This window comes from Antechinus flavipes, chromosome 1, assembly GCF_016432865.1.
Source record: "Antechinus flavipes isolate AdamAnt ecotype Samford, QLD, Australia chromosome 1, AdamAnt_v2, whole genome shotgun sequence".
NCBI lineage: Eukaryota > Metazoa > Chordata > Mammalia > Dasyuromorphia > Dasyuridae > Antechinus > Antechinus flavipes.
Window position 1 is genome coordinate 658,192,010 of NC_067398.1, and position 20,442 is coordinate 658,212,451.

General features: G+C 39.0%; 1 protein-coding gene across 5 annotated transcripts in view; it reads left to right on the top strand.

Moving 5' to 3' along the window:
* The window catches only part of ACER1 (alkaline ceramidase 1), a 39,266-nt gene extending 21,578 nt beyond the window's left edge, over positions 1-17,688 (top strand). For 3 of the 5 annotated variants that reach the window (XR_007949547.1, XR_007949549.1, XR_007949550.1), the window contains exons 6-9: positions 315-449; positions 703-910; positions 9,521-9,653; positions 17,258-17,688. Coding sequence is in view for 1 of the 5 variants with exons in the window: in XM_051971767.1 (XP_051827727.1) it covers positions 315-449; positions 703-886 (319 nt within the window). In the remaining 4 variants the exon portion in view is untranslated. Of the gene's footprint in view, positions 1-314; positions 450-702; positions 934-2,328; positions 3,426-9,520; positions 9,654-17,257 lie in introns of those variants that run through there. The other 2 variants (XR_007949548.1, XM_051971767.1) reach the window with 2 other exon arrangements.
* Positions 17,689-20,442: the final 2,754 nt, after the last annotated feature.

The window sequence follows — 20,442 nt, forward strand, 5'->3', positions numbered from 1 at the left end:
ATATACTAACAAAGACCCCTAACAGGATCAAAGAATTTTAAGTTAGAAAGTTCAGACGATCATTTCGTCCAACCCCCTCATTTTACAGATGAGGATGAAGGGACAAAATGCACACATGTCCCTCTTCCCCCACCCCTTCAGAGCAAACTCTTGCAGATACAGAGATGCTGACCCATGCTTCCAAGGGACTCACTCCCCTGGCACCTACTTGTTCTGTCTTCCCACAGTGGGTCCCCCTCCTTTCCCTCTAGTTGAGGGAGGTTACATTCTGGGAATTGGCGTTATAATATAGCTTCCCCTCCATACGTCCCCAGGAAACATGCTCAAGTGAATCATATGATCACGGTATCTGTGCTGTGGTGGTTATTGGCTGTGTCCACCTGGATATGTGACCGGATCTTCTGCTCCTACTGGCAACAAATCAATTTTGCCTATTTGCACAGCCTCTGGTAAGGCTCAGACTGGGATGAGGGACAGGGTTTGGGGAGCTCCTTATAGGGCCTCAGTAATCTCAGAGGTTGTAAATATGGAAGAGTCACTAGTAATGAGCTGGGAGGTTGGGAGAAGGGTGAGTTTGGAAGATTTCAGGGGTTCTGGGAGAAATTAGGAGGATCTGGAATTATGGTAGTTTGGAGGGATTCCTATGGGATGAGGGATCAGTAATGGATGAATTCATAGAAATTCTTTTACCTGTTCCTCTAGGCACATCTTTATCAGCATTGTGTTCCCATATGTAGTGGATGTCTTAATTATTCTGGATGGCCGGTATGAGATGCAGGATAACTCCCTGGAAATCCACTACTGGCCTCGGGATGAATGGCTTATGGGGCTGCCCTATGTGACCTTCAAGGGCGAGAAGGTCAACAGTGGGGGCAAGAACTGCTGACGGCCCCAGAGCTTGGAATAGCAGGTCTGTGGGGCTGATGGGACCAGGTAGGGGCATCCAGGCTAAGCAAGAAAAAAAATCTGTCGTGTAGACAGAGACCTCAAGCTGCCACCCATGGCACTGAAGGAAGCAGGGTTGGGGTTCAGGGTACTTTGTTCCCACGTTAGAGGAACCAGCCCTTCCGGGAAAGGAAACAACAGGGGAGGCTATAGATGGGAAAGTGTTTCTGATGTCTATGGGTGTGGGACGATGGACCTGGGGTCACAGGATCTGGGTTTGAGTCCTGGCTCAGTCACTAACTTACCATCTTATCCCCTCTCTGAACCTCAGAAAGGTTCCTTCCCCTTCCAAGTCTTATCATCCCTATAACTCTAGACTCTCTCTCTGCTTCTGCAGCTTCCCTACACATACATACAAGTCAGCCTGAGAACCTGGCACAGCACATGCACATGTACTAATGGGTGTGGAGTCTCACCTCTGACATCAGCTCCCTGGGTGACCTTGTCCCTTTCCCCCACCAAACTTCAGTTCCTCCACTTATAAAATGAATGTTAGACTCCTTGATCCCCAACAGTCCCTCCAGCTCCTTCTGTGGTATGAAGATAGAGAAATTTCATCTCTCTGAAACATGGCATTCAACAAAGGGAAAGGGATCAGAATGGGCATAGTGAAAAGAAATCAGAAGACCTGAGTTCCAGTCCCGGTTCTGTTCCTAAGTACCTGTGTGACCCTAGACCAATCCCTTCCCCTATCTGGGCCTCAGAATCCCTAGCTACCAAACAAATGGATTAGACTAGATCTCTTAGCTTCCTTGTATCAGTCCCATGAAATCATGACCTTGTACCTAGAGAGGTCGGTCTTGTGGTCCTGACCAAAAGCAGAGAAATGACCTTTAAGGTTTCAGCTATTTCTTCTCTCTTTTCTCTTCTCCCACCCCTCTCAGATTTCCCTCCTCCACAACTAATATTCCTCTTCAGCTTGGTGCTGATAGATCCTGAATGGGAGACCAGTCTGGGAAGGAGGCTGGACAAGAGAAATCCCAGTCTCCAAGAAGATCTATGCCTGAGATTGAGGTTGGGGAAACTAATCACTCCTAAAGCTTCATGGCTTCCATATCAACACCCATTCACTTCCATGTTTCTGAGACCTAGGTTTGTGTTCCTGGTCATTCTCCCAGAAGTGACCTCTAGGCTTATTTCCTCTTCCTTCCCCCTCTTCCTTCCCCACAATCTCTCTCCCAGAATCACAACATCACAGAATCTTAAAATTGGAAGAGACCTTTGAGGCTTTTTGATCCAGCCACTACCTGGGCAGGAATGCCATTGTCAACAAGTTGCTACCCAGCCTATCACACAAAGCCCTGGCTGATGTTTCTTATTTGTCTTCCTAGCCTTCTCTAACTGTCCCCTGTGCTCCTCATCCCCTCCTGCCTCTCTCCTCAGTGAACCTGACCATAGCATCACAGGAATCCTTGAGTCTTGAAACTGGCACAAACTTCAGAAGGCTGTCTACCTGAACAGGAATCCTCTCTCAACTATTCCCAGAATGACCATCCAGCTCCACTCAAAAGACCTGCAGGGATGAGGAACCCAGCTCTTCCTGAGTCAGCACATTTCACTTTGGAATAACTCAAGATTGTTGGGAATTTTTCTTTTCCATGAATGGAAATTTTCCCTCAAAATAATGGCTCCACTTTGCTCCTACTTCCTCTGTAAGAGATCACATGGAGCAGGTCTTAGCCAATCTCATACTTGAAGATGGCTCTCGTATCTCCCATCTTGCTTATCTCCAGGCTGAGTATCCTCACTTCCTTCAAACGATTCTCCTATAAACAGAGTCTCTTAGCATCCTAGGTCCTTCCTTAGGACTTACCCCAGTTTGTCAATGTACTTTACAAAGGATGGCCCCAGAATTGACCAAAAGAGTGGAAAGTGTTCTAGCATTCAGAAGCAAAGGGTCTGGGGACAAATCCTGGTTCTGCTCTGCCTTTATCTATGTGATCTTGAGTTAGTCATTTCCTCTCTGTAAAATGAAGGAGTTAAACTAGATGTGACTGCTGAGGTCATGATCAGGTCTCAATTTAGGATCCCATGTGGGGATCTCAACAAGAGGCTCTCCTTTGCTCTGGAAATTGCTCTTCAATGAAGACGGCATAAGACTGCATTTCTTTCTCCAAGTTTTACCCTCTGGTACCTCCTCATGATGTAGAGGCATTCCCAGGATTTCAAAAAGCTGTTAGTAGGACAGCACAGGCTCTCTCAGGACTAATGGACATGTGTCTGGAGAACCTAATCTTGCTGAGTATGGAAAAGGTACCACCAAGTAGGTGGTAGGTTAATGCATGTTTTGTTCACAAAAAACTTAAATGTTATCTGTTACATTACATAAGTTGCAACATACTACCTTGTGGGAGCATTCTTTGCCCCCCAAAGTAACCTATTCTGGAAGTTGTATTATACTAAAGTCAGATGTTGCCTTAGCTTTTTTTCCAACTACAGGAGCTTAAAATGCATTAAAGCCTGTATACAAATTGTTCAAATTGTTCATCCATTCATTTATTCATTCATTCATTTATTCATTCATTCATCCATCCGTCCATTCATTCATCAATGATGCTTCAACTAACACTTATACAGCTGATATTTCATTTTCAATCTGTGTGGAACTTTACATTTATCCCTATTAAATGTCATATCCCCCTACTAAAGAACTCCTTCAGTACTTTGTTGTGATATGAACCTTGGGTCCATGAAGGCCATGCCAATGGAATGCAAGCCTGGTGGGCTATTGCAAGCTGGGAAATAGAAGCCTACTATCTGAGCACCTGCCTAGCAGAATGGGATGTATGGTCATTGAAAGATTGGCCACCAGGTAATATGCTGCTCATGAATACTAGAGAAAGAAGCCATCCACTAAGGGATGGTTGCATCCATGGAGTCCTAGCAGGAATAAATGGACAGATCTTCTAGAATGTTGTAATTATTTGATTCTGCCTATCCTTCTGGGTTTCTAAGATCATCTTAGAGCCTGATTTGACAGTCAAGCACATTAGCTATTTCTCCCAACAATGTGTCAAGTACACCATCCAAGTTACTGATAAAAATAATTAGCAGCAGGAATGACTCTTGCACTATTTTTCTAGAGCCCTCATCAATTCATTAGCTAGTAGACTCTTTCCCTTCCCTTCTCCAATATCTCCCCTCTCCTTGATGTCCCATTCATCCCATTCTTCCTGTCTAATGCAGACTTCCCTCTCACTCAAATGTTCCCCATATCCTTTAGTTCTTCCTCTCTCCAGTGTTTCCAACTATCCCCAGTGTTTTCTCTCTCTCACTGCCTTCCTTTCACTGATGTCTCCCTTCTCAATTCAACAAATATTTACTAAGCAAGGCTCTGTGCCCAGACTGTAGACACAAAGAAGAAAACAACAGTCCTTAACTTCAAAAATACATGCAAAATGAGCATGATACAAGGAAAGCTGGCAGAGGAGCCAAGGAGAAGTCCAGACAAAGCACTATAAGAAATCTGAGGAAGGAGGAGAGACCTCTTTCACCAAAGATGGGGAAGGCCAAGATGAAGGGGAAGAGGGACTTCAGTAGTCAGAGGGGCCAAGTTCGTCAGCAGCACAAGAATGTGAGTTGGAGAGTAGTACAACTTATGGAGGAAGTCAAGGGAGAGAGACCATGTGAGAGATAAGGCTATGCAACAAGTACCATGCTAAGTATTAGAGATCCAAAGGAAGGAAAAAAACAGAAATTCTATCTTCAAGGAGATCCACGGGGAGACAATATGAAACAAGCAGCTAGGTACAGACAACTGTATATGGGATAAATTGGAAACAATCAGCAAAAAGATGGCACTAAAATTAAGGTCACTTGGAGCTAAACAGGAGAAAGGCTTAAAAGACAAGATCATTTATTTTGAAGGCAACACAGGAAAGGTCTATGTAAATGAGTGACCTTTATTTACATAGTCATGCACCAGGAAGATTGCTCAGGTAAATATGAAGGATGTATTGGAGAGGGGGAAAAGCTAAAGGTGTCAGGAAGACCACTTAGAAAGCTATTATAATAATGCAGATGAAAGATAATGAGGAGATCTAAACTAGGATGCTGCAGTAGGTAGGGAAAGGAAGGGTCCTAATGAGGAAGTAAATTAAAGGGACTTGACAACTGATTGGGGATGGGCAATGTGAGAGAAAAAGAACAGAGAGAAAGGGAGACAGACAGATGGGAAAACGAGCAATGGAGGGACAGACAGAGACAGGATGGGGCGAGGATAGGAGAGACAGAGACAGAAAGGGGGAGACAAAGATGGAGTCAGAGAGAGAGCAGCAAAGAGAGAAAAAGAAAAACAGAGACACAGAACCAGGGACAGAGAGAGCCTAAGAGTAGCTCCAAAGTTGCATGAAATAGTCTCTACCCTCAAGAACCTTATATTCTGTTGAAGTAGGTAAATAAAGGTCAAATAATAAAATGCTAGACAGTGCAATAATAATGATGATGATGATAAGTAAATACTAGGTAAAGATAATCAGGGAAACCCCTCTGATTTGCTTGATTAGGTGTTTCCCTTGAGGCTAAATCTAATTTTGAGATACCTACCATATGCTAAGGCACTCGCATGTATTCTTATGTGTCCTGATTAATGGGAGTTATACTGAAGATTTTGAGATCAGAGTACATAGTAACAATAATTTGATAAGTGTCCAGATGATCAGGATCAGTTTCCCCCATTACAGCCGTTTCAGGAATGGCACTTGGGCTGAGATTGAAGGGATTCTAAAAGGCAGAAGAGAGTGTATTCCACACGTGGGGACTAGCCTTGACAAAGGCACAGAGGTGAGAGAGGGAATGTGGTGTGTGAAGAAAAATATTCTTGCTTTTTGGTTAGATTTGACTTGATCATAGATTGCATGAAAGGGAGGAATATATAAGAAACCTGAAAGAACTGAAATAGGAAAAATGGAAGGAAATAAGAAAAACTAGCAGAGAATCGAGTTTGGAACATGTTAAGTTTGAGGTATCAGTTGAAAGATTCAAGTAAGATGTCTAGGAGTCCATTAGAAAAGTGAGACTAGCAATTCAGGGACATGTTTGAGGCTGGATGAACAGCTTTGAGAATGACTTATAGGAAAATGTTCATTGAACCCATGGAAGCAGATGAAATCAAGAGAGAGAACAGAGAAAGAAGAGGGCACTCAGGAAACTCTGGCAGGCACCATGGTGGGTGAATTGGAGCAGATTGCTGAATTATCAAAAGGAGGAGTGGTCAGATGGGTAGAGAGAGAAGAGAACATTGTCATGAAATCTGAATGAGGGAAGAGCATCTTGGAGTAAGAAATAGTCAATAGTGTCTTGCTGTGGAAAGGTCAAGGAGAGTGAAGACTAATGAAAGGCTATTGAATTTTTCATTTAAGGTAGAGGGGGAAAAAATTCAATGAAATCATGAAGGTTGAATAAGAGAAAGGGAACGATGAAGAAGAGAGATGGTATATGGTTCTCTCTAGGAGTTTAGGAGACCCAAAATGGATAGGATCAAAAGAAGATTCTTTTGAGGGGGGGGTAGATGAGATACTGAGGGGAGGTATTTGTACATGTTGAGTTTGAAGGGATGGCTGAACCCCAGGTGAACACATATCCAGCAGACAGTTAAAAATGTGGGACTGAAGCTCCAGGGCTATTAAGGCTAGATTTGTAAATCTGGAAGGTTTGAGAAAGTGAAAATGGAAGCCATGGAAACATATGAAATCACCCAGGAAGAGAATGTAGAAAGAGAGGAGTCTGCACACAGCCTTGAATGATACCCATGCTTAAATAGCATCTCCCCATTGCTCTGTCATTTCTATATACCATTGTCTTTGTAGCTGCCTCTCCCTCTCCCAAGTGTTGCCTCTCTTTCTAGGGTTGCATGATATATGCCAAGCACTATGTATAAGCAATGAGGCATGGTGCTAAAAATTATAGAATAAGTTGATAAGCAAAACCTATCAATATGTAGGATGCAGAAAATTATCATGCAATTAATTACAAGTTAAAAATGCAAGCAGGACTGTTGAGGCATCTGATACTGATAAAATGAAATTTGATTTAGAAAATGAAAGAAAACATGAATATATCTAATAATAACGCATATTTGCCAAAGAATTAGACAGGTAAGTGTATAAAATAAATATAATCAAGTATAAGAATAATTTAAAAATGTAATAATAGCATAGGATTTTAACATGCCATTATCAGAAGATGACCAGTCAGATAAATTAATAGTAAAGAATTCACACATTTGCATTGTTTAATAGTTTGGAATTAATAGATATATGTAGAAAACAAAAATGAAGAAAAAGGGAATAAATTTTCTTTCAAATCAAAAAAGTACTGGAATTATACATGTACTGTATTTAAGACCTTAATAATTAAATTAGAGTGAAATAAAAATATGATTAAAAACTACAGAATTTCTTGGAAATTGAAATATAACATTAATTATTGTATAAAAGCAAAAAAGAACATAAAAATTTTAAAACAATGTGAACATAATATAATTTTTCCACAATATAGACAAAATTACCAAATAAAATATTGTCTAGCAGAAGACATTCAGAATATTATTCACTGTGTCAAAGCTGGCTTTAAATTTAGCTTGCAAGATTTGTACAGCATCAGAAAAGTTATGAACATGATACAGCATATAAACAAAAATAAAATATGCTTTATCAGTAGATGAAAAAAAATTGGAATAGAAGAATTTTTCTTAGACATAGATAAAAAATATCTACCTTAAACCAAAAAAGCAATATAACAAGCAATGGAGGCACATTAGACGCAATCTCACAAAAATCAAGTATAAAATAAAGAACCCCTACTCTCGCCACTTTTATCAATACAAATTAAAATAGGAAGAGATTTCTTGATAAGGATAAAATTATTATGAAGTATACATACATACATACACACACACCCACACATCCATAGAAAAATGGAAAAATAGCATGGGCAACTGAAAAAAAGCTAAAGGGTAAAGGCATTCTGTATCATGTGATACTTTAAAACACTATTACAAAGCAGTTATCATAGAAAATATACAAAAAAAGAGAAATTGAAAATTCAAATAGAGATACTGGGATACCCAATGAAATATGTTTTAAAATTAATTTTTGTATGTATATATAAGTATCTTTAGAAAATGAATTAAAAGGCTTCTTGTGTCAAAAAATATGCTTCTCTTCTCACATTCCCTCCTTTTCCTCAATATCACTTTATTTCCCTAACCTTCCCTCTTCCCCTTAATCTCTCACCTTTATTTTCCTTTAAAAATTTTCCAGACGAAGTTGGGATTAAGTGAGTTGCCCAGAGTCACATAGCTAATAGATGTACAAAGCTCCTTTTGAACTCAGGTCCTCTTGATTCCAGGGCTGATACTTTATCTACTGTGCCACTTATCTATCTTTATGTCTCACCTTTCAAATTTTTTCCCTTCTCCTGAATGTACCCCTCTTAATACTCCATGTCCTCAGTCTTCCTCCAACATCTACTTGCCCTATTTCCTCCAGTGTCTTCTGTCTCTTCTCTAGTATTATCCTTCTCCCCATATTTACTTCACTTCCTGGCTGTCTCTTTTCCTTTCCTTTATCTTTCACAGTCTTTCCTTATTTTTTTTTAATCTATCACTCTCTTTTTCTCTCACTCCCATCTCCACTTCCCTTCTATTATCTACCTAACATGTCCCTCTCTCTGCCTCAGTTCCTTTCTTTTGTCCCAATGATGACCCTTCCATTTTACTAATTTTTAATTTTAACATTTTATTTATTTATTTTTGCTGAGGCAGTTGGGGTTAAGTGACTTGCCCAGGGTCACACAGCTAGGAAGTGTTTAGTGTCTGAGATCACATTTGAACTCGCATCCTCCTGTTTTCAGGGCTGGTGCTCTCCACTGTGCCACCTAGCTGCCCCTATTTTATCTATTTTTTATTTTAAATTAAGATATATTAATATTTATTATTTCTGTGCTTCTTTCTGCCTCTCATTTTTCACTGTTCTCATTTCCCTCTACCCAAGCATTTCCCGTTTTACCATAATAGTAATAGGCATATTTTTTTAAATAGCTTTTTATTTACAAATTATATGCATGAGTAATTTTACAGCATTGACAATTGCCAAACCTTTTGTTCCAATTTTTCCCCTTCTTCCCCCTATCCTCTCCCCCTGGTGGGAAGTTGACCAATATATGTTAAATATGTTAAAGTATAAATTAAATACAATATAAGTATACATGTCCTAACAGTTATTTTGCTGTCCAAAAAGAATCGGACTCTGAAATAGTATACTATTAGTCTGTGAAAGAAATCAAAAATGCAGGCGGACAAAAATAGAGGGATCTGGGAAGTCTATGTAATGATTCATAGTCATCTCCCAGAGTTCTGTCGCTAGGTATAGCTGGTTCAGTTCATCACTGCTCTATTGGAACTGATTTGGTTCATCTCATTGTTGGAGAAGGCCATGTCCATCAGAATTGATCATCATATAGGATTGTTGTTGAAGTATATAATGATCTCCTGGTCCTGCTGTAATAAACATATTCTTAAAAACAAAGAAACTAAATTTAAAATACCATTAATAACAGTTATTTGATTGTGTAGATTGGGAGGTCTGAAACTCAAACAGCATTTAATTAAAGGAGGAGAGGAATCTTCACTGGATGAGAGCTAAGAAACTTGAGAAGAGCAGAGGTGATGAGTGTGGCTTTGGGATGGAGTAGTGACAACTATGAAGGTAAAGTTTTGGTGTATTTTTTGAATCCTTTGAAAACTCTTCTGCAATATAGGATGTATATCTGAGTATATTTAGATTTCCTCTCCCTTGTCACAAACTCTAGGAGGAAGTGATCATTTGCTTCTAGGTTTCCCATTATTCCCACTCCAGGAACCAGTTGACATCAGTGTCAAAATATCTATATCCAAAACCTCAAAGAAAAATTAGAATTGATCTCAGGCCCAAAAAAATACTCCCTGGAAGAGCTCAAAAAGTATTTTAAAAAATCAAACAAGAGGGATAGTGATAAACAGATCAAGAACAGAATTCTCCCTGGTTTGTTTTTTGACTTTTTGAAGAATGAAATTAACAATTAAAAATGTCAAAAAGTTCTCAGTTCTGCTTTCAGCAGAGAGAGAGCTCTAGCAATGTCTTCATGATTAAAGTCCCCCTCCTCACTACTGTATCCTGCTTCTGTCCCAAGATTATCTGTTTCCCAGACTCCTTATCTAATTACTCCTTCAGTCCAAGCTATCCACTGTATCCCAAAGATGCAATCCACCTTCCATTGCCCTTCATCCAAATGCTCTCCATTTGCTTATCCCATTCTAGCTCTTGGAATTCCTCACTGATAAATAATACTGCCCACTACCCTGCCCCACTTATTTCTTTTGAATAAGGAACATCCATACAAAGCAATTTCCAATTATTATATATGATACATATGATGTCATATTTGCCTTTTTACATTAGGATGTCTAGGACCATAAGTTCATCCATCTAGAGCTGGAACAGACCTCAGAGTTCATTTAATTCAAACCACTCATTTTACAAATAAGGAAACCAAAGCTAGAGTAGATTAAATGGCTGGCACAAGGTTCCAAAAGTAGTATCAGAGGCAAGATTTGAACCCTAATCTCACTACTCTGGAGCCAGTGCCTTTTTTTCAGTGCCATGTTACCCTCCCTAGTAATCCAATGCTGTCTTCTTCCATTGTAACTTCAGCCAGGGGGAGTGATTGATTTCAACTTGAGGTAAACCGTCAATATCTTCATTATTGATTGATGACTACTGAGAACTAGCTTCAGCATTGATTGATGACTGTTGAGAACTGACTTCAGCATTGATTGATGATTGTTGAGAACATTATGGAAGTATTTAGCCTTTCTGTCTAGGATCATGTCCCTATCACTAATCAGTGTGGCCCCATCAGCCCTGAGTAGTTGAGATGCACCATAGGTTTTGGCTGATAAATAATCTTCATTGCATTTGGATTACTATCAGCATAAAACTGAATTTCACTTGCCTTTTTACTCAGCCAAGAATCTTGCATCTCTAAGTTTCTATTGTACTTTACTTTTAATGTAATCAAACTCTACCTTTTTAGAGATGGATGAACTATCTTGCTAGTATAGCCTATGGAGTCCTCATTTTTCATTTAGCAGCTTCTGAATTTCCCCATCATTTTCATCAAACCAGTCTTGATGTTTGTGAATATTCTGACCCAGATGAGCAAATGCAGTTCTGTACATCAAATTTCTGAAAGCTGCCCACTCCTTTTCTGCTCCATTGTTGCCAATTATCTGTTGGCTCAACTTATTCTTCAAATTGTTCCCTTTCAGAGAAATGCTTTAATTTGTCGACATTAATTCATCTTTTAGTTCTTTTTGCTTTGGGACGGCCTCTTTTGTTGATTGTGAATATTCATCTTGGAAATGATAAGTCTATGATCAGTCCCAGCATTCTGTACCACATGTCCTTGGTCATGCTCACATCCTGTCTGTCTCTTCTTACAATCACATAGTTTATTAAATGCCAATGTCTGCTGTGAGGGTGCATCCACAAAGTTGTATTGTGTTTAGGTAAATGGAATACAGTATTGGTGATGAGAAGGTCATGAGGCACAAGTTTCAATAGCAAATGACCATTGCTAAACTGCCAAATATTCCAACTCAACTGCAGAGAACATGACTCTACTGGACTGGCCCACATTGTTCAAATGCCAAATGGACACTTGCCAAAAGATTTATTTTATGGAGAATTCACATAGGGCCAGCACTCACAAAGTGGTCAGAAAAAGCAATACAAAGACAAAGCAGAATTGAATTAGCCCAAAGGAAACATGAAATACACAAAGTTAGAGAAATTACTTCAAATGTTCATAGGGACTATTTGTGTTCGACCTGTGGCCAAGCATTCGGAGTTTTTGTTGGTCTAGTCAGTCCTGGCTGGACACACTGTAACTCAGCTCTAAGATAGTAATGTTATTTTGGTCCTCTTTGAAAATGAAAGTTTACTATTGGTACCATTCTTGGTTTTCATCATCTATAAACTCTTGGGCCCCAATTACTGTTCTTATTCTGGAGATTTATCGAAGTAGTCTTCTTTCACTGTAGTTACTTTCTATGGTATCTTTCTTTGGTGATCTGTGTGAACTGTCTTCTCTCTTCTCCGTTCTTTTTTGGTTTAAAGTCTTTTTTGATTCAATTTGCAAGAGAGAGGGTGAAATCAAAATGATGGAGAAAAGTCAGGGACTTGCCTGAGTTTTCCCAAGTTTCTCTCCAAACAATTTGAAATAATCATCCAAAATGAATTCTGAAATAGCAAAACCTTTTCTTAAAGGAAAGGATGAAACTATTTTCTACTCCAATACAACATAAAAGGTTAGCAGGAAGGTTGGGCTGTTGCATTGGACTGAGAGTAGAGAAGCAAACTAGCAACAGGCCTTGGAGGCAACTGAATCTGTAGCAGTGGCTTCTGGAGCTCATAGTTCACAGATAGTAAAAAAGCCAGACATCTACTTAGAAGGAGATCACAGGGGTCTGGATCAAGGATACAGTCCTGGATGGCAGCCCCAGGGTTCAGAAAAGTACTAGCACACCAAAACTTGTAGTGGAGTAGTGGGATACTTATAGTGGAGAATCCTAGTCACATTCCAGGGCAGAAAACAATGCTTGTGATTACTCACAGGCCAGAATACAGACTGGGAGAGTAGCAAACACAAATCTTGTTTCGATCATAACATCTTAGATGAAATGAAAAGTTACAGACCCCCCCTCCTCCCACCCCAAACTAGTTTTGAAAACAGCAGCATAAAAAATATGAAATTTGGGACAGAGTCTCTACATCTGGGAGCAGAGTCCAACTTTAACATAAAGTTTAAAAAGTCAAGAATATGGAAAATGAGTAAACAAACAAACAAAAAACAAACAAAAAAAAGAAACTGACCAGAGAAATTACTGTGGTGATAAGGAAGATCAAAACACAAAATTCCAAGACAACAATGTTAAAATATCTACATCCAAAGCTTCAAAGAAAAATGTGAATTGGTTTTAGGCCCATGAAACAGTCCCTGGAAGACCTAAAAGAAAAGATTCTTAAAAATTAGAAAAGAGAGGCAGAGGAAAAATTGAGGGAAAAGAAATGAGAGTAATATGAGAAAAAATTTAGGAATCAACAGCTTTGTAAACAAGGCACAAAAATAATAGAGAAATTAAAAAACCAAATAGTTTAAAAAAGCCATAAAAATCCATTGAAGAGACAGGCAGCTAGGTGGCGCAGTGGATAGAGCACCAGCCATGAAGACAGGAGGATCTAACTTCAAATGTGACCTCAGATACTCAACACTTCCTAGCTGGGCAAGTCACTTAATCCTATTGCCTCAAGGGAAAAACATTCACTAAAGAGAAGAACTCCTCAAAAATCAGAATTGGCCACATGGAAAAAGAGGTACAAAAATTTACTGAAGTCAAAAACTCCTTAAAAATAGAACTGGCCAAAGAGAAAGGGAGAGAGAGAATAAATTATCTCACATAAATGAAATATGAAAGAGCTTTTAATAGTGGTGGTAAAAATGAGGAAGATGGCAGTGATCAGTATCTCAATCCTATTCTCATTGGAATTGGCTCAAAGAGGGAATAACACAACATTCCCTCCATTTTCAAATCTTTGCCATTATTAAAAGATCTGCTAAACTATTTGTGTACATATAGATTCTTTTCTTTTTTAAAAAATAAATCTTTTTGGGATACAGACCTATTAGTGATATTGCTGAGTTTAAAAGAGTATAAATTTGGGGGCATAATTCCAAATTGCTCTACAGAATAGCTGATTCCATTCACAATTCCACCAATAGTTCATTAGTGTGTCAATTTTTCTACATTCCCTCCAATATTTGTCACTTTTCTTTTCTTTCATATTAACTAGTAGCTCAGGTCCCTTACAGTTGTTTGCATTTTTCTAATCAATAGTGATTTGGAGCATTTTTTTCATATATCTAGATAGCTTTGATCACTTGGCTTGAAAACCACCTGTTCAAATCCTTTACCATTAACAATTGGAGAATGGCTCTTATTTTTGTAAATTTGACTTTTTTCTCTATATATTTAAAAAATGAGACCTTTATCAGAGAAATTTACTATAAAATTTTTTCTTAGTTATATTATTATGTATTTCCCTCTGCCCCATTTCTCGCCATCCTATTTACCTTTCCCTTTATTTATCCTATTCTCTCTCCTTTTACCATATCCATCCTCAAAAAGCCAATTCTTTAAGGTTCAAGCATGCACCCTGCTACTTCCACCATCTTCCCCTCCACTGTAAAAGCTTTTTTATGCCTCTTTTATGTGAAATAATTTACCCCATCCTACCTTTCCCTTTCCCTTTCTTCTAGTGCTTTACTTTTTCTCACCCCTTAATTTTATATTTTTAAATAACATCCCATCATATTCATCTCACACCTGTGTCTTTTATCTGTGTATACTCCTAATATCTAAAGAAAGTTCTTTAGAGTTACAAGTGTCATATTCCCAGTTTAATCTTGTTGAATCCATTATGATTTCTTTTCCCTATTTGCCTTTTTAAGCCTGTCTTGAATCTTATATTTGGAAGTCAAAATTTCTATTCAGCTTTGATCTTTTCATCAGGAATGCTTAAAAGTCTTCTCTTTCATTGAATATCTATTTTCCCCTAAAGGATTGTACTCATTTTTAATAGGGGGATAGCCTGATGTTCCTAATTAGTATTGGTTACTTCACTTTTCCTGAACTCAGGCCCCTGATTGCCAGCCAAACCCAGCTAGCCCTGGGATTCCCCACTGTTTCTGTAGAGTTAGGTGTTTGCACTTTCCCTATTCTGGGATCTTTCTTCAGGTCTTCTAAGGGTGTCCCAGGAAGATCCCTGTTCTGCTCCAAATCTTGATTTTTCACCTGTTTATGTTCACCCTGGGGTACAAATTTGATCTGTTTGTGCGGTAAATTTGGAGAGCTTGTACCATCTTCCCAGAATTCTCCCTCTCATTTGAATTTCTAAAGAGTTTTTTTTCTTCTTTTCTTTCACAACTCTAAGGGACTGGACTTAATATTATTGATTAATATGAAAGAAAAGAAAAAAATTTTAACCTTTTTTCCCCTCCTTTTGGGCAATTTTGCTTTTTAAGGAGTTCTCTTCAGTGGATTTTTGTGTCTATTTTTACCATTTACCTTATTCTGTTTTTAAAAAATTCTTTAGTATTTTAATCGTGCACATTCTAAAAGTCATAAAAGTCAAATTGAGGAGTGACTATAATTCTTTGATTCATATTATGCCTCTATGCATTATTTCCTCTAGGATATGTCTGACCATAGTTTATCTGTATAGCTTGTGTCTGGATTTCCCTAAATGTAGATCTCTTCCAATTCTCGTACAAGATATGTACAATATAGACAGGATTTTACCTCCCAGAAAGTTTAGAAAACACAAAGAACCCACAAATAGTAGTCCATAAACAAATGCAAGATAACACTAAAAACTTCACATAAAAAGTTCATAAGAGTTTACAATCGATGCAATTGTATTCTCTTTCTGACAAGTCTCACTTTTCCATAAAGTTTTATAGTTCTCCACACCCAGTTCCACCCCATAATTTAGATTCCCCCCAGAAAAGAAGCATAGTTTGGAATTGCTAGTCAATATCTTTTCCTGAAGAACTCTGGAAAACAGTGGAGGGCAAAGCTTTTTGTTTGTTTGTGTTATGACTTTCATCCCTTACTGTGCCTCCAGCTTCAGGGTCCATGTGGGTGATCCTCTTCCTTCTTTAAATTATCTGCTTAAGAAATTTCCTTCCTCAGGAGAGAAGGCTTAAATCTGGTGTCATGCAGTCTCAGGTCTCCTTCAGGCAGAAGGCAGCGAGTCAGCAAAACAATGACCACAAACTTTTCATTTCAGTTATGTGAGTGAGTTTTTCTCTCCTCTCCAGGCTTCCTCCTTACTCCCCAGACTTTCCCTATAGTGCCACAGAAATCTCTTCATTCTGGAAGTTCACTTTGGAGTTCTCACACATTCTTCCTTAATACATCTTCCATGGGCTAGTTGGTTCCTAGCAGAACCTCCAATTCAGAAATTGAGAGCTTTATTTCTCTCCAAGATGCACTCTTAAGGACTTTCCTACCATTTCTTATTCATATTAATTTTTTTAAAAATCTACTTATTCTACTAAACTTATATCTCTCAGTTTTTCAGCTTCCTTTTTTATATTTTGTCTTTTCCTCTTATAAAGGTAAACTTCTTGAAGATGAGGAACTATTTTGTTTCTGCTTGTTTTTGTGTTCCCAGCTTTTAGCATAGTGCCTGGCACATAGCAAGTTTAATAAATTCTTGTTGACTTGATTTGCTCCAGCATTTTGCTAGTTCTTAAGCTAAGATAATACATATCAGGTCCCCGGGGTTTTGACCTGTACTTTTGATTGACAATATTTTGACAAATATTATTCAGGAGCTCTCTTTTCTGGTTAACTGGGCAAACATATTTAATTACAATGTGCTACAGTGCCAAAATATCTATTAATATCTTTTAAGCTCCTGTATCATCCTCCACAAAAGAAAAGTAAAAGGGAAAGAGGGGAAAGCAATGCAGAGTTCTCAATGAAGTTTCTTTCTATAGACCTTCTTAACAAATTGTCCTCCAGAGCCCAAGCCCCATTCAGTTCAACTGGGATTGACTCCCAGTCACTAAAAGAACTCTCTCTCTTCCTGCAACTTAATCTGGAAAACTCCTTTGACTTCTTCAAAAGGTGCTAATAGTTATGTTGATAGCTCACCCCTACATCAAGGATGGAGGAGGAGATATGTTTAGAAGCCCCAGACAAAGGTTTACTGTCCTATAATATAAGCTCATGAAGTTAGTTGAAGGGAAACTTGTCTGGAAAATACCTCACACAATTTTCTCTTACAATCCATCTCTCCAGAGAATGGCACAATAGAGACAGCACTACTTTGAAATCTGAGGACTTGAGTTCAAATCCCACCTTTGACTCTTACTACCTTGGGACATTTGGCAAGTGACTTAATCTTGCTGGTCTTTAGTTTTCTCAACTGTTAAATGAAGGGATTGAATTAAAGAGCCTCTAAGATTCCTTCCAACTGTCAATGTCCAGTTGGACACTAAGTGTATTTCAATCATCTCTCTTCTCCAAAATTATTATTCCAAAAAAGTTACTCAAACTCAGAACTGCTTTTTGAGTTGTCTCATTTATGTTACTATATTCACTATGTATATTTTTCTGCTGATTTTAGTTTCTTCATTCTACACCAATTCACAACACATCTTCCTGTTTCTCTGAATTTCTCATCTTCTTTATTTTGTATAGCTATAACCCAGTATGTCAACTGACACAAATTCTACCAAAGAAAAATAATTCTGGATACCGCCTGGCACTATTTCTGCTGAGGAAGCCTCAAGGTTGGGTCAGACTTCCGTAATCTGTGCCATGAATAGAAGAAGGATTGGGTTTAAAGGAAGAACATTTGTTGCAGTTTTGCATCCCCTTCCTGCCACTGGGAATTAGCAAACTGGAGAAGTCCCATCAAAGGGAAAGAAGGACTTTTTGCTTTTGTTTTAGAAGAAAAATTTGATGGCAGCAATGACTGTGATGGCAAAAAAAAAAAATATAGAGACTGAACTCTGATCCTTGCAGGCTTTTCTCCTATGGGTGAGCCTCCAACAACAAAGAAACAACTCCCCAAGAGGTTGAATCATTTCTCTCCAAAAAACTGAATAAACCAGTAACATGCTTAACAACTCTTTTCTTTTCCTTTTTTGCATTATCTCCTGAAATGGCAAACATTTAATTTAAACATTTTTTGCTTTTTAAGTCTAGTCATTAGTACTGATGTAACTTGTTTTAAAAATGCTTTCCTTTAATATAAGAAAATGTAATCAATTATGACTGCTTGATCCTACACCTTCTGTATATTTATTCCATGTCATAGAATAGCAATGGAAGGTTATTAATAGGTAGTTGAAAAACAGGATTAGAACTTCCGGTTAAGATGGCAGAGAGGAGGCTCACAGTTGCATAAGCTCCGCGCTTTCTCTCACTATCCACTTCATTACAAGCCTCTGAATCAATGCTTGACTGAAAAAAACCCACAAATAGTTACCAAGAGAAGCCATCCTTGAGATCCGCCAAGAAAGGTCTGTCTTTACTGGAGGGCTGGGGCGGTTTTAGATCGGGCGCAGGCTGAGGGCAGCGGCAGTGAGGGCACAGGAGCAGAGCTGAGAGGGGGTGGGGAGTGATCGTAGCCGTCTCTGCGGAGAGAGCTTCGCTACAGGTTTGGAACCTGCAGCAAGTCAACAGCCCAGCAGAGAAGCTAAAAACACTGGGGCTGAAGAACACAACCGCAAACAGCTGGAGTCTCTCAGGACCTGGCCGCCCCCCCCTTCCCCCCCTCAGTGACTCAGCACGCTTTGGGATCTCAGAGCGCAGGCGCAGCACAGTCCTGCTAGTGCCTCACTGCTGCCCCCTGCAGTCTGTAGAGGAAGCTCGATAACACACCCAGCCCCCCCCCAAAGAAAGACTCCAGTTTTTTCTGTTTTTCTTTGGTAGTTTGTCTCTGATTAATAGACAGAATGAGCAAGAAGCTGAAGAGGACTTTAACCCTTGACAGCTTCTACACAGATAGAGAGCAGACTCTAAATCCTGAGGAGACTAAAAACAGGCAGTCCCCAGGTGATTCCCCAAAGGAGGAGATCGTCTGTTCCTCAGCACAGATGAACCTCATAGAAGTGATTAAAAAGGCTCTCACAAGGGAGCTAGAAGAAAAATGGGGAAAGCAGAGTGAGGCTTGGCAAAAGGAGAAGGAAGCTTGGGAAAAGGAGAGGGAGGTTTGGCAAAAGAGCCTGGAGAAGTCAGTTAAAGAGAGAGTGGATAAAGAAGTAAAATCCTTGAAAAATAGGATTAGTGAACTGGAAACAGAAAACAGCTCTCTAAAAAACAAAATTGGCGAAATGGAAAAAAATTCCACAGAACAAAAGAACTCAATTGGACAATTAGAGAAAGATTTTAAAAAAGTGAGTGAAGAGAATACTTCACTGAAAATCAGAATTGAACAAGTGGAATTGAATGACTCGAGGAGACAAGAAGAATCAGTCAAGCAAATCCAAAAAAATCAAACAATGGAGAAAAATGTGAAATACCTTCTGGGGAAGACAACAGACCTGGAAAACAGATCCAGGAGAGACAATCTGAGAATCATTGGACTCCCAGAAAAACATGATGAAAAAAAGAGCCTGGACACTGTCTTCCAGGAAATTATCAAAGAGAACTGCCCAGAAGTCATAGGAACAGAGGAAAAGATAAACATTGAAAGGATTCATCTATCACCCACTGAAAGGGATCCTAAAATCAAAACACCAAGGAATATAGTGGCCAAATGCCAGAACCCTCAGATGAAAGAAAAAATATTGCAAGCGGCTAGAAAAACCCAATTCAAGTATCAAGGAGCCACAATAAGGATCACCCAGGATCTGGCAGCATCCACATTAAAAGATCGAAGGGCCTGGAATATGATATTCCGAAAGGCTAAGGAACTTGGTATGCAACCAAAAATAACTTACCCAGCGAGAATGAGCATCTTTTTCCAGGGAAGAAGATGGACATTCAACGAAGTAAGCGAATTTCATCTATTTCTGATGAAAAAACCAGAACTTAACAAAAAGTTTGATCTACAAATATAGAACTCAAGAGAAATCTAAAAAGGTAAAGATTAATCTTGGGAACTATATTTTGACTATATAGATGTATAAAGAATACATGTATACCTTGTTCTAGAAATTGATGTGGAAAGGACATTGTACCAGAAAAAGGGTAAAGTGGGGGTAGTACATCTCATGAAGAGGCATAGGAAACCTATTATATCTGAGAGAAAGAATGGAGGGGGATGAATATAGTGGGTATATTACTGCCCTCAGAATTGGCTTTAAGTGAAAAATCTTAAGACATATTCAATCTATGGTGAAACTTCTCCCATCTCATTGAAAAGTGAGAAGGGAAAAGTGGAAAGGGAAGGAATAAGCTAAGCGGAAGGGAATACGGGAACTGGGAGGGAAAGGGGTAAGATAGGGGGAGGAACTCTAAGGCGGGGGGAGGGACACTAAAAAGGGAGGGCTGTGAGAAGCAAGGGGTGCTCACAAGCTTAATACTTGGAAGGGGGGGAAAGGGGAAAGAAGGGAGGAAAGCATAAACCGGGGTTAACAAGATGGCAAGTAATACAGAATTGGTCATTCTAACCATAAACGTGAACGGGGTAAACTCCCCCATAAAGAGGAAGCGGTTAGCAGAATGGATTAAAAGCCAGAATCCTACAATATGTTGTTTACAGGAAACACACCTGAAGCGGGGAGATACATGCAGGTTAAAGGTAAAAGGTTGGAGCAAAATCTACTATGCTTCAGGTGAAGTCAAAAAAGCAGGGGTAGCCATCCTGATCTCAGATCAAGCTAAAGCAAAAATTGACCTAATTAAAAGAGATAAGGAAGGACACTATATCTTGC